General features: G+C 43.4%; 1 protein-coding gene across 4 annotated transcripts; it reads left to right on the plus strand.

Annotated features, from left to right (window-relative positions):
* The first annotated feature begins 1934 nt into the window (after positions 1-1934).
* LOC105008256 (galectin-related protein) lies at positions 1935-13068 on the plus strand. 4 transcript variants are annotated; one of them, XM_020046888.2, is made up of 6 exons: positions 1935-2263; positions 2849-2950; positions 3321-3409; positions 5850-6039; positions 6838-7025; positions 12378-13068. In XM_020046888.2, exons 1-5 carry the CDS (start codon positions 2231-2233, stop codon positions 6979-6981), a joined length of 558 nt encoding a protein of 185 aa, XP_019902447.1. In that variant the 5' UTR covers positions 1935-2230; the 3' UTR covers positions 6982-7025; positions 12378-13068. The 4 variants fall into 4 exon arrangements, with proteins under 4 accessions (XP_019902447.1, XP_019902446.1, XP_010865832.1 ...); XM_020046887.2 differs by lacking the exon at positions 12378-13068 and having other exon boundaries at positions 1938-2263; positions 6838-8263; XM_010867530.4 differs by lacking the exon at positions 12378-13068 and having other exon boundaries at positions 1940-2263; positions 2855-2950; positions 6838-8263.
* The last annotated feature ends 1048 nt before the right edge of the window (positions 13069-14116 follow it).

Below are 14116 nucleotides of genomic sequence, written 5' to 3' on the forward strand. Positions count from 1 at the left end.
ACACATACAGGGAGACACACGGTCAACCACTGTACTGCAACCCTGAACAAAGGGCTATTTTGGTACTTAGTGTCTTGCTCAAGTGACCAATAGAAGGGGCAGTACTCTGATACTAGCAACCATTCAGTAACAAATTCAGTCCCAGTGTCTTTGTCTCTCTAAGCTCATCTGGGGTCACCTCGTCCAGGGTTATCACAACTAGGGTTACCTCATCCAGGGCTACCTCATCCGGAGTTACCTCATCTGGGGTCACCTCGCCCAGAGTTATCACAACAAAGGTTACCTCATCCAGGGCTACCTCATCCGGAGTTACCTCATCTGGGGTCACCTCGTCCAGGGTTATCACAACTAGGGTTACCTCATCCAGGGCTACCTCATCCGGAGTTACCTCATCTGGGGTCACCTCGCCCAGAGTTATCACAACAAAGGTTACCTCATCCAGGGCTACCTCATCTGGAGTTACCTCATCTGGGGTCACCTCGTCCAGGGTTATCACAACTAGGGTTACCTCATCCAGGGCTACCTCGTCCGGAGTTACCTCATCTGGGGTCACCTTGTCCAGGGTTATCACAACTAGGGTTACCTCATCCAGGGCTACCTCGTCCGGAGTTACCTCATCTGGGGTCACCTCGTCCAGGGTTACCTCATCTAGGGTTACCTCATCCAGGGCTACCTAGTCTGGAGTTACCTCATGTGGGGTTACCTCGTCCAGGGCTACCTCGTCCAGGGTTACCTCGTCCAGGGTTACTTTAAGTGAGGTTACCTTGTCCAGGGTTACCTCATGTGGGTATACCTCACGCAGCCCCAAATATACCAATTACAAGTGACAAAGGTGCCATGGAATGCGTCTGGGAGGCGCTGTTTAAACTCCACCCATTCTTCTACATCAGCCAATCATATTCAAATATCAACCCTAAGTCTGCTAATTTATTGAAAAAATATTTAACCAGCAAAGCAGATCAGGCAAAGTTAGTGCAAAATGCATTTTCAGTGTTTTTTGATGCCATTTGCTTTCCTTCTGTCTTTCTCAAACAGGCAGACAGTAGTCTTGAGATCCAGAATTGTTTTATGTCCAGGAAGAAATCCTGCCATTCGATCTCTGTCTACATCAGCAGTGGAACAGTCTTTTAAGACACTGTCCTAATTAGCTCCTGTTTCTGTAATTTGCAAATGCAAAACAACAGAAAATGATCTAGGTCTAGATTTGAGCATTTGCATTTGTAGTACTGTGATCTGCCACAGGAGATCAGTCTCTGAGCAATTTAAATCAGTGTGTGTTCTTGTGTGTATGTGTGTGGTGCTATAGATTTAACTATATATGGTTATAGCACAAATCTATAGCACTATAGGACAATTTAACTAAATTGGTTGAACCAGACATTTCCCTGTCCCCATTTTGAAAAAGGAATCTGAATTTCCACTTTTGTCTTAAGTGTCAATTTTAAAGAAATGTTACAATTGGGGTAGGGTTAGAATTAGGGTTAGGCATCGCTGAGGCATTAGTGCTCGGTTAGGTTTAGACATCAGAGTTTGGTTATTGAGATTAAGGTTGGCATTAGGTTGAGGTTAAGGTTATAATTATAGGATGTGGGTTAGGATTAGTAAAATAATATTTTTTAAGGGCAATCAACTTCTGTGTGCCTGAGCATTTATTTGGATCCTCGGGCTTCCCCTGGAGAAAAAACCGAACACATATGCAATACATTTAATGCAAGAAATACATTAGTTCAGTTAGAATCGTAATATTCAGTTAGAATCGTAATATTGATTTCTATACTGCTATCCAAGGCAAAAATATTTTCAAGTGTCTGGAGAGAATAAGCTGTTTTGTGCACTGCTTAATTAGGTGAGGGGGCTTTGTACAACCTAAAAATCTGATTAGCCCGGCTCGTTCACGACCAGATGGGGATTACCGAACCCCCAATTATTACAAACCATAGGTCAGCAAAACAAACAGGCTATTCCCGTGCTATATATCCACTCATTTCTAGAGCGGTGAATTACAGCCTGCGCCCAGCCTTTACAACACGATACGTCCCCCTAAATCCGGAATAGGTAATTCCACTAGATCACCCCACTGCGCGCGTGGACTGGAGTGTAGTTACCTAGGAATTGGCTCCCTTAGACTGAGTCACTGCTGCCACGACGCTGACACATTCCATGAGAGGAGTGCCTTGCCTGCCTCTCTTCTGATAAGCATCCTATGGTAGCCTAGTCTGTGCAAGTCAAGATGGCGGTGTCGGCAACGGAAAAGGAAAGAATAGTAAGTAAAGGTTATTGCAAATTACAGGAATACGGCGGTTTGCCCGGATTTGTATATGCATGCGTTTCATTTTTAGGGAAACCTGGATTTCTGTTGTCGCGTGGGGAAATATGTCAGTTGGGATTCGTCGCGTGTAGGCTGCCCGGTGCGTTCCCGAGCGCAGAGTCGGTTTTGATGTGGACGCGGAGTAAATTCAATGTGATTCTGAATGATGGAATGTGCAATATCTGTGGGGCTCACCAAAGTGATAGGCGGTTTGACCGATATGGTATTGCTAGCGGTGTTCCATAATCTCTTGGTATACATGTTCTGGGGATAGGTTGTATATTCCGTGCTCACCATTGCAGATCATAACCAAACGTTATCGCGGGTCTATTTGCACTACAAGAACATGACATCTTAAACACAGCTACGGGTTTCCCCACCCTTTCATTGTTGAAAAGCAGGCTGAGGGCCACTGTTGGCTTTTTGAGCGGTCAAACAGCAACATGAGCCTTAGGCTACACAACTGCGTGTAGACTAGTAGAGAATATTCTAGTATTCAGACCGAATACCTGGTTAATAAATTATATCTTCTCTCTTTTGTCTACGGTGGTTTTGAAGAATACTGAAGATGACCATCTCAACGATTCCCTAGGGAACCCCGGGCTTATCTCGCCGGATAGGGACGACATCTCACGGCTTCTGGTTGGGAATATTCTGCCACCACCCACGTTCATCAATATGTATACTGTTAGATGAGACTGTATTATTGCACATTGTGCTTTTGGTTTTAGTAGTGATACATGTTATTTTCTGGACAATATTTGTTATACTATAAATGTATGGCCTATAAACTGTGCATGTACACGTAAAACACACATGCACGCGCACAGACGCACACACGTATATAAAAGTAATACAAAATCCCCATAGTCACTCGTGGAGGATGGGGAAACAAAGGCCTACAAGGAAAATATACCATCGCTCCTAACTACTCTTCCTCTTTCATTTGTTTTAGACGTGTTGCGTTAATTGTTTGCAGCGAATAAAATACATTGTTGTCTCGCGATCCTAGACGGTACCGTTCAGCGGCCGGATCAGAGGTGGCATGAGACCCGGGAAGAAGGTCATCGTCATGGGGATTGTTGACCAGGAACCCGACAGGTAGGCAGTTCCGGTAACCTCCCTGTCAACTCGGGTCCAGGACGTTACGTAGAGGGCTCTGCTGCGGAACCACATTCAACTTCTGGAAGAAACGAGAATTAGATCTATCACTGTCTGCTACCTACTGGACCCTGCTTCTCTGAATTAAATATCGACTTAAGAGTTTGAATTATGACTCTGTAGGAGTCTTTTGTAATTGTTAATAGGTGAATTGCTGTGTTTTCTCTAAGTTATATTATTGTCTGTTTGTAAGTGTAGCCTAATAAGTAGAAAAAGCATGTGTTGTTTAAGAGAGGATTTCATATAGTGTCAGAAAGAGAAAATACTTAAGGGGGTTTAGTCTGTTAGCTGCGTGGCAGAAAGCAAGTCCCGAGGGAAGAGAATGCCAGGTGGTTGTGCTGAGGAAGGATGCCTTAATGTATGTGTTCTTCATACATGCTTTGCTTCAGTCGGCAGGAAAGTGGAAAAAGAAGAGTGTTTGTTGAAAAAACATGTTGCCAGATTTGAACCCACGGTGCAGCAGTGCATGCCCATCCGAGGCAGTGGCTTAGACCACTAGACCACCCTGAGTGGAAAGAGTAGCTGCTGTGGACATTTACTGGCAACAATTGAAAACCAATATCCCTTTGAATAATAATCTGATCTCAGGCAACAAAATATAGCATTTACCACCAAGCAGTTAGCCAGCGTTATTCAGTACGTTTGATGGGGCGTAATGAAAACAATATTTTAAAAATGATTATTATATAACTTGTTTGTTTTTGTCGACTCAAATTAAGGGCAAGCAGTCCCTAGGGTGGGTGAGGAGATTTACATTGGAATGCCCATTCTGGGTAGCGGTCATGCAGAATGAACAAGCCCCCTGTTAAACTGTTATCAACGTGGATGTCCCGAGGTGGAAATCTAGCAAACACCAAACCTGTCCCGGTTCAAGCCGTGCCTGCATTGTAAATTAGCCTACAAAACATCAGCCACAGGTTATTTATAATTTTTTTGGGAGTATTAGTTTAGAAAGCCGCAGGGTTTTTAGTTAATCTGTTTTGTTCTGGACATATGAAGCAGTGAGGTGGGTTTTAGTTGATCTGTTTCGTTCTGGACATATGAAGCAGTGAGGTGGGTTTTAGTTAATCTGTTTCGTTCTGGACATATGAAGCAGTGAGGTGGGTTTTAGTTAATCTGTTTTGTTCTGGACATATGAAGCAGTGAGGTGGGTTTTAGTTAATCTGTTTCGTTCTGGACATATGAAGCAGTGAGGTGGGTTTTAGTTAATCTGTTTCGTTCTGGACATATGAAGCAGTGAGGTGGGTTTTAGTTAATCTGTTTCATTCTGGACATATGAAGCAGTGAGGTGGGTTTTAGTTAATCTGTTTCGTTCTGGACATATGAAGCAGTGATGTGGGTTTTAATTAATCTGTTTCGTTCTGGACATATGAAGCAGTGAGGTGGGTTTTAGTTAATCTGTTTCGTTCTGGACATATGAAGCAGTGAGGTGGGTTTTAGTTAATCTGTTTCGTTCTGGACATATGAAGCAGTGATGTGGGTTTTAATTAATCTGTTTCGTTCTGGACATATGAAGCAGTGAGGTGGGCTACGTTATCCGGTGAATCAGATCAGGGGAGTGTGCACAAAAAAACAGACACAAAATCTTAGAACAATGAGATGTGCACCAAATGAAAGCACAAACAAGCAAATTAAAACATTAATAAATAAAAAATAATTTAAACAGATTAAACCCCCTGCTTATTTCTCTAGTCTCCCCTCTCTGCTTCAGTTTTTGTTCAGCAAAAGTTATAATTTTCTTTCTAAAGGTCAGAGAAAATAGTTGCTATTTCAGCTACAGATTTCTATTTATTTACTCTGCAAGTCAAGGCCCAGTTGGGCCCGGGTGAGTCAGAGCTTTGGATGTGTCCCAAACAGTACTAGTGCTGTAGCCTACATTTGACCTAAGTCCTATGGGTCTTGGTAAAAACAAAGTATATTACAAAGGGAGCAGAGTGCAATTTGGGACACTGAGCTTGTGGAGACATTTCAGGGTGTGTCCCCTAAAATAGAAACAAATGTTCGGTTTAAAAAAAAAAACATCCTATGTGACGTCGCTTCTAAATGTCTGGCCCACGATTTATGTCCACGTTTTTCCAGAAGCAAAGTCCATGTACGACGGCGGTACGGAGTGGTTTTCCCACACTGCATTGCAGTGCCCTCCTAATGTACCATAACAATGTGCCCTTTCATTATGTCTCCTTCTGTAACAGATAGCTTTCCTAACCTCACTGCCCGGGTGGAAACATCTCCACGCCCTTTATTGGACCTGCTGCCAGGATGCTGTCCAGCGGGTGGTCACCGTGGCCCGTTTTCGATCCCACTGAGGGACCGTGTAACTTGGATAAACAGTGGTGACGCCTATATAAACACGTTTTTGACCTTTCTCTCACCGTCTCAGCTTTGACGTCAGCCTGACCTGTGGCCGTGGCACGGCGAAGGACGAGGAGCCGCAGCCCGACGTGGCCCTGAAGCTCCGCGCCCGATTCACCGACCGGCAATTCCTGCGCAACGCCCGCGTCTCCGGAAAATGGAGCGAGGAGGAGAAGTCCATCGACTACTTCCCCTTCATCCCTGACCAGCCCTTTAGGGTACCTGACCCCTGACCTCATACCTTTAAAATCTATTACCTAACCATGTCTGCACAAGCCCTTCAGGGTACCTGTCACACTTACCCCTGACCTCTAACCTTTTTTACGTTCAAACTACACTTGGATTTAGGTCATTTATCACCTAATGTAGCGAGTGTCTCCACTTCGCCCTTCTCTCTTTAGTTAAATTCTGTGTGAAATGGCTGCATATTTGAGACGCCACACCGTGTTTTTATCTCACACTCTCTACCAGTCTCTGACTTCATTTCTTTGTTTCTTTGACAAGATTCAGTGCACATATTACAAATAGAAGTTGCCCAGTGACCAGGAACAGACGTTCTTCCCTGTTATTGTAAAGCAGGTCGCTCCAGTCACAGTGTTTGTTCGAAGATGTGCTTCTGAGATAGTGGATGACATTGATAGTCAGAGGATGAGTGTTAAAGATAGCGTGAGCCATAAGTGATAAGTCATGCAAAAGCCAACAGCCTCTCTTTCATTTGGCTGGAAAAACCACATGGCCACATGAGGCCGTGGTGACTTGGTACAGAACAGGATATTTCCATCTCTTTCCTCTCTCCCTCTCTTTGCTTTCTCTCTTTTTCTTTCTTTTTTTTTTAAATTGTATAATCCCCTTTTTCTGTCTCTTGTGTCTAATCATGACTCTTTCTGTGCTCTCTCCATTTGCTTTTTCATCTCCCCCCCATCTCTCCCCCCATCTCTCCCCCCATCTCTCTCCATCTCTCCCCCCATCTCTCTCCATCTCTCCCCCCATCTCTCCCCCCATATTTCCCTGTCCAGATCGAGATCCACTGCGAGCACACGCGTTTCCGGGTATTCGTGGACGGAAACCCGCTCTTTGACTTTTTTCACAAAGTGAAATCCTTGCCTTCAATCGACACGGTGAGGATAGACGGCGGCCTACAGATCACCAAGCTTGGTTAACCGATCCGTGCCGCTCGGCGTCGCGCGACAAGAACTCAAGACAGGTGAATGCGCACACGCCTGTTACAACAATACTCATCACGCAACACTGCATCGACAGTGGGCCTAGTGCTTCGGAAGGCCTCGCCATTACAGTTTGGTTCTGGAATCACACTGCTTCTTCTTTGACCCCCTTCTCTCTCTTCATGTCAAGTCCTAATTTAACCGAGGCCTGAAGTTGTTTTCTTGTTCCTAATTTAACACAGGTCTGAAGTTATTTTGTTGTTCTTAATTCTTGGTTGAATGGGTGCAATGCAGCACTGCTCGGTGTGTCTGTCATGAAACTTTTCCTTTGTTTTCTCCTTCTGTCAGTTCTGTGTGTCAGTGATCTCACAATATAAACGCGTGCTCGTGGTATAGAAGCGTCCCACTGGGAGTTCGCCAAGGCTGTGAGTCTGCGTAGCAAACGGCAGCCTATTTTCAAAGTAGTGCACTGAGTTTGATCGGAGCTTTATGGGCCCTGCTTAAAGGCAGTTCACTAAATAGGAAACATGGCGCCGTTTGGGACGCACATTCAGATTTAGTACCTTGAAGGCTTCGCTTTCATGTAGAGAAATCCCACAATTCTCAGGAGGTTTCTCAGGAATCGACTGTATTAATCAGCTAAAACGTAGTGTAGACCACGAAGGGGACGATCGTCATTGTGAATCTGGGTTATTCGGTTGGTTAGTGTGATTAGCAGTGCCACGCAGCCCCCATTCGTTGGGCTCGTTCACAATCCTTGAATTGGGTTTGCTGGTTGGTTGTCATGGTTATTTGGCATCCCAACTCAATGACCTACATACAGAGTCTGAGTACTAAATTACACCGTTCTCTATGTAGTACACTAGCTATGATGAGGGCCCATTGGGGTAATGATGCCTTTGTAGGGACTTACTGTGTCATCTGGCAGGCTCCCAGGGAAACGAGTGTAATATTGTGAAGTCTTAATAAAATGTACTGTAGCGGCTCTTTGATTGAAATGTCTTGTAACTGTATGGTTCTTACTCAAAATGGCAGTTAATTGCAACCATTCCTCTTCCGTAGATAGATAGAAATTGCACTGACATAGAGCTACTAGGTAGTGAGTTGAATGTTCTGTACGGTTCCTTTTGAGCTTTGTTTACATTGCTTAGCCTATCTCAGAGGGATCAAGGAGTGGTTCATTAAAGGGGTAGTTCACCCCAATGTCAGCATTTTGTCAGATGTGTTTTATACCTCAAGGGTGTTCTGTGTGGGGCTAATAAAATGGAATTAGATGTGACACTCTTTCCTATTGATTTGATTTCTAGAAGTATGTCTCTCCTTGAGTACACGACGGTCTGCACAACTCGCGGTGTAGAATATGGACTCCAAAGGTCTTGTTTAGATAATTTTTTAGGACTTCAAAACATCAGCAACATTTATTTTGGTGTGAACTATCCCTTTAAGTTGTGTGCTAGATGTCCAAGTTTTATACAAGGAAAATGTGTTTCTGAAAACGCCTACACTTGGCCTAAACCTTTTCACTCAAACATGCCCATCAGAAACAGGATTATTACTCTGTATGCTGGTGGACACAGTTATGCCCTGGAGCACTGACTGAACTATGGTCATATTAGGGTACAAAATAAATCTAAAAAATAAAATATTCTTATCACAGCCCATCCTATTAGGTTCTGTTCAACAAGGACCCGTATGGACACAACCCAGATTCTCCCCTAATGTCTGGACTGAATCTCCTTGGTAACCGAGGTAGTGCATAATAGGAAGAACTAAAACAAGAAGTTGACACCAAAAATGTACAGACGGCTCTGTCAGCTAGCAGGTTAGTGGTTGATTGTTGTAAAGAATAGGAATCAATTCTGGTTCTCAGAGGAACCCAGAAGGGTTCTTTCATTAGAACGATAGTGACACGGTGATTGTAATCTGCTTCAGAGATTCAGTAGCAGAGGGTGAACCGACGAATCTGCTACGGAATCCCTTGGGCCGCCCCATGGTGAAAGTACATTGAAATACACCCATTACTTCGGTAAGAAAATATTCATTCATTTTTGAAGGAAAACGGTACGAAAGAGCATAATTGGCAGTTCGATTAACAAATTTGTTCATTGGATCTAACTTGCTTGGTAGTGAGATAATCGTTCCTGTACGGACGGTGAAACCGTAAAGATACCTCTCCCAGACAGACGACTCTTCCGTGTCTATAATTAGCTACGTTGTCTATACATTTAAAAGTTATCTATGGTAATGCTGTCACCTGCATTCTAGTTTTGTGAGTAATTAAACCGGTATCTAGATAATGGGTTCATATTTTGCCTGTGAAACCAGGGGAAAAGGGAAAATAGAGTAATTGTTCACCTCTCAGAGTAAGAGCCCACAAATGGAAAGTATGTTAACAAGGTGACCACAAAGCCAAAATATTTCACTGACAAAAACTTTTTAATACATTTTTTAATATGAAGTAATAAAATCTAATTAATTTCAATAACCCCCTGTAACGGCTTTATACAATCAAAGGACTTTTTTTCATTTTGGACAGTTGATCGTAAACTAGTGATTCAGTGACTGAAGTTAGGGTAGAGGTGCTGGAGGAGGAGAGACAGGTGGCAGGAGTTGGAAGACTGAGTGGCCCAGAGAGTAATGAGACAGGGACTGAAAAAACAGAGAGACAGAGTGACCCAGAGAGTAGTGAGACAGACTGAACCAACAGAGAGACTGAGTGGCCCAGAGAGTAGTGAGACAGACTGAACCAACAGAGAGACAGAGTGGACCAGAGAGTAGTGAGACAGACTGAACCAACAGAGAGACAGAGTGGACCAGAGAGTAGTGAGACAGACTGAACCAACAGAGAGACTGAGTGGCCCAGAGAGTAGTGAGACAGACTGAACCAACAGAGAGACAGAGTGGACCAGAGAGTAGTGAGACAGACTGAACCAACAGAGAGACTGAGTGGCCCAGAGAGTAGTGAGACAGACTGAACCAACAGAGAGACAGAGTGGACCAGAGAGTAGTGACCTGCCCCATGTCAGTAGATCCTGTTCATCATTGATGTTTCTCCATAACACTTCCTCATGACTGCCAGTCCTCTTCAGAGCTCTCTCTCGCTGGAACCGGTGGGTCGGCCACACGGGTAACGCATGGTGCCAAAGGGTGCTATTGTCCTCTGTCAGAGAGCCCTTTTGTCTCCGACTGGGCTCGATGGTTGCAGGAAGCTCGCCCTCTGGTTCTTAGGTCGCGTCCCAAATAGCACCCAGTTTGACCTTAAAGGCCCCCGGTCAGAGGTAAGACACCATATTTGCCATTAGAGGTGCATGCTTCCTGACGTTAACGACTTGGCGTTTTGGAATTTGTGCCCGTGTCTTTGGGTTAAGACATGGTAACTTTTTGTTTCCTTTCATTTCTGTCCTTAAACCTCCCCTCTTTAAGGGGCTTAAAATAGGACACCTCCTGGATTTTGCCCCTTTATGCCACTCCACCAACTGTCTCAGACCTCATGAACAGAAAGGTTTGTCACAGGGAGGCGGTGATTGGCCAAACAGGAATCCATGACAGTGTTTCTGGGATGCAGAATGTACACCAGGAACAATATGCGTGAGCCGTCCTTTTATTTATTTGTTCTTTCTTTCTGACAGTAAGTACTGAGTGTTTCCTCATTTTCTCTTGCATGGTCAACGCAGGGTTTGGGCTTTAAATAGAGAACTAATTTTTGCATGGCAGGCACTCGTTTCCGTTGGACACCAACCCAGGGAAACTACTATGGGCTGCAGCAGGGAGACACGACCAAGAACAGAGAGTCAATTTCTGTGTACTTTTCCACTGCATTGATCTTAGTCAGCAAATCTTAGCCTTCATTTTATATTATCAGACTCTTGTCGGTGCTGTCATCCTTTGTGAAAATACAAACAAATATCCAGACTCCACATTGACAATGAAAGTAAACAACTTACATTGGAAAACTGCAAGGAAATCCTAAAATATAAACCTACTTCACTTTACAATATCATAATAAAAAATAAGGTGTAAAACCCCACATTTGTGGTTTAATCAAGAGACCCCCCATGTATATATGCATTTACATTCCAGCAATATACACTTTACATTTCAGTGATTCAGCAGATACTGTCTGGACCAATTTATAGGAGCAATTTGTTTTAAAACTGTCTTGCTCGAGTACGAATGTCAGATAATTTCACCTTTCAGTTATTGCTCAGATCCTCTAACGGCTGTAAAAACTGAAATGTAAATAGCTGATCAATAGGTACATTTTAAGTGGATAAAAAAAACTGGGATTTGACTGAATGTCTTTTGACTGTTATCGGATGCGAATGTAAGTGTGAATTGCTGCGGTACAGGAACATGGACGACGTTTCTTCTTTGACTCTCCCCCTTTGCGCTCAGCTGAATCCGGCCACAGCAGTCATTATCTTCAAGAGACTTCGTAATCAAAACCGCCCGGCGCTACACTGGTCTAAGACTTTACAGGAAGACAAGACGCCTGATTTGAAATGAATGTCGCTGCTCCTTGATTGTAATCTGGTTGTGTTTACATGGCTGTGGACCATGGATGTGTACATGCTCTGAACACGGCCTTGAATTTTATATGAGGAAGTCTGTCTGTGTAGGTGAGGCGTTTCGGTACGCGCGTGTTGTCAACAGACCTGAGTTCAAATACTACTTGATGTCACAAACAGTACTGGATGTGGTCTTGATTGGGCTGGCCACATTAGAACCAATGGAATGGTCACATTGAGTGCTTGTCCCACCCACCTGGCTCTCTAAGTAGACTGGAGCAAACATGACAAGGAATTTAAACGATTTCAAGTACCGTTTGAACTCATGTTTTTTTTTTTAAACCGTGTACTATCCAAATATTTATCAAATATCAAAGAAAGCCATGGATGTATTTTTCTTCTTTTTTTTGTAGATTGGACAAGCATGTGAGTCGTTATTTTCCCTACCAACCTAGTCCTTAGAGTGTAGTCCAGGATTTAGCTTTTGTTTTTAGAAAAAAAACCTACGTCAAGTTGTGTCCTAGATCATACCCTATTCCCTCAGTAGTGTACCACTTTTGAACGGAGCCCTTTAGGCTCTGGCTAAAACTACTGCATTGTATCGGACATAGGGTGATATATGAGATGCAGTTATTCTTAATAGAAAATAAAAAATAAAGAAATCCTTTTTATGGAGTGTACTGTTTAGTGGTTGTGTAGCTTAGTTTGTGCTATTTTAGATGTACCCTATGGTTGCACATGTTTCCTAATTTCATTTATTTTTTAAGTTTACTAATAAAAAATAAATAATCTATGCCTGTTAAATTAACAATGTAAAGATGTAAAAATAATTTGAGTCACAATACATTCGAAACATCAATAATGACCTAATCGTTGTCTCACCAGTTGACTCAAGGTTTGGTGATCACTATTCCATGGAGGATTACTGATGAGGATTAAAGGAAAGCACGACCGAATCAAAGCTGATGTTATTTGGAATGACAAGTAAATGAATTTGGCTAATAAACGCAAACGTTTATTTCTGTCTGACGACACTGTTGTCCTACTGAACACCCAATGGAAGAAGATGCCTGCATGTATAAGACATGAATACTATTTTCTCTGTGTTTCTCACAGGACCCTGAATCCAGTCAGTCAATCAGAAATTAAACTCTTGTCAAATGGCGCCCTTTACATTTACCTCAGCTGAGGTGTATGTAAACCTGTAGTTAGTGCACTACTTTTGACCCTAGACTTGGGCGAAAGAACGTGCCGGAAGGCTCTCTGGTTAAAGCTAGTGCACTCTGTTGGGAACGAGGTGCCATTTGGAATATGTTCTTCCAACTTTCCTTCCGGTCCTAACCGGTCCAAATGTAACTGCATTGGTGCTCGCATTGTTGACCACGTGCCTTTGGTTCTGCATTAAGTTGGTCATTCTACCAGTTGTGCTATGTACCCCGGTTCTGTTCTATGTACCCCGGTTCTGTTCTATGTACCCCGGTTCTGTTCTATGTAACCCGGTTCTGTTCTATTATCCCCATGCTTTTTGTAAAACCAACTGCTTTGCCGACCAATAAACGCGTAATGTTGGAATGTTCCGGTGCTCACTGTGTTTCATTCTGACCTCGCTGAGCCACTGACAGGTCTCTGGACAACGTGCCGTTAAGGAAACAACCGAGTCTGTGTCCTGCCCCTGCTGAGCTCAAGAGCTGAGAGAAGAAAAGCGAAGAGGAGTGTGTGTGTGTGTCTCTGAGAGATAGACACATGTAGGAACAAGGCATTGTGTTGGAGAGATAATGGAAGGTTGAGAAGGAGCGTTAGGGCAGAGTCCTCTGCTTTCACGTTTGATGTCTTTAAATGGCACATACAAATGTCACAGGCACTGAGTGATTACAGACAGGAAGTTGAGCAGGAAGAGTGAAATGTTATTGGGTTATTATTATGCTTTCCCTAACCAAGGGATGAATCGCGGGGATTAGGGTAAATTTGCACTTAGACACTGATCTAAGAACAGCTTTGCATTTTCCTGACTAAAGGGAGAGGAAGCTGATCTTAGATCTGTAGAACACCTGGATCACCCAGAGATTAACTATGGCAACGTTGCTTAAGGGTTAAAGTTGGAGATAGGAAGTTGAGGGTGTTTTTGGGCTGGAAAAAAGGCTATTTCCTAGAGGACCCTCGTGTGGTGATTGGTTCATGCTCTCTACCGCCCCCTGCTGTCATTTCAACAGACTGTTCCCATTGGAATGTTTGCACTGTTTAGGACCATTTGTCAAAGATGCCATTTGCACCACATTCATATGAATTGAGACCTATCAACCGTTTTTCTTCTTAAAAAATATGAAAATATTATATAATAACTTAGTTTTGAAGGAATTGATTTTATGTTCTTCATTAAGATTGATGCGATTATGCAATCCTAGCAGATTACAGGGATTGTCTGACATGACTGCTTGTTACACAGTAATCTGGTTAGAGTGTTTGCTTGACCTAATCAGAGTCCCAGGTGAATAGATTTCTGTGACTCAGTCACTGGCGTCCTGGGTGGGTGGAGAGGTAACTTAAACCCTCATGGAATAGTCTAAAATCGGCAAACCAAGCTCACCTGGTGCCCCGGGCCACGTATCACGATCTCTGACTTCCTA

This window comes from Esox lucius, chromosome 5 (assembly GCF_011004845.1).
Source record: "Esox lucius isolate fEsoLuc1 chromosome 5, fEsoLuc1.pri, whole genome shotgun sequence".
Classification (NCBI taxonomy): domain Eukaryota; kingdom Metazoa; phylum Chordata; class Actinopteri; order Esociformes; family Esocidae; genus Esox; species Esox lucius.

Bases quoted from the DNA above. Each gene is read 5' to 3' on its own strand.
- LOC105008256 (XM_020046888.2), top strand. From the start codon at position 2,231: ATGGCGGTGTCGGCAACGGAAAAGGAAAGAATA. The intron at 2,264-2,848 runs GTAAGTAAAGGT...TTCTCTCTTTTG, and splicing joins CAACGGAAAAGGAAAGAATA to TCTACGGTGGTTTTGAAGAA. The intron at 6,040-6,837 runs GTACCTGACCCC...TTCCCTGTCCAG, and splicing joins TCCCTGACCAGCCCTTTAGG to ATCGAGATCCACTGCGAGCA.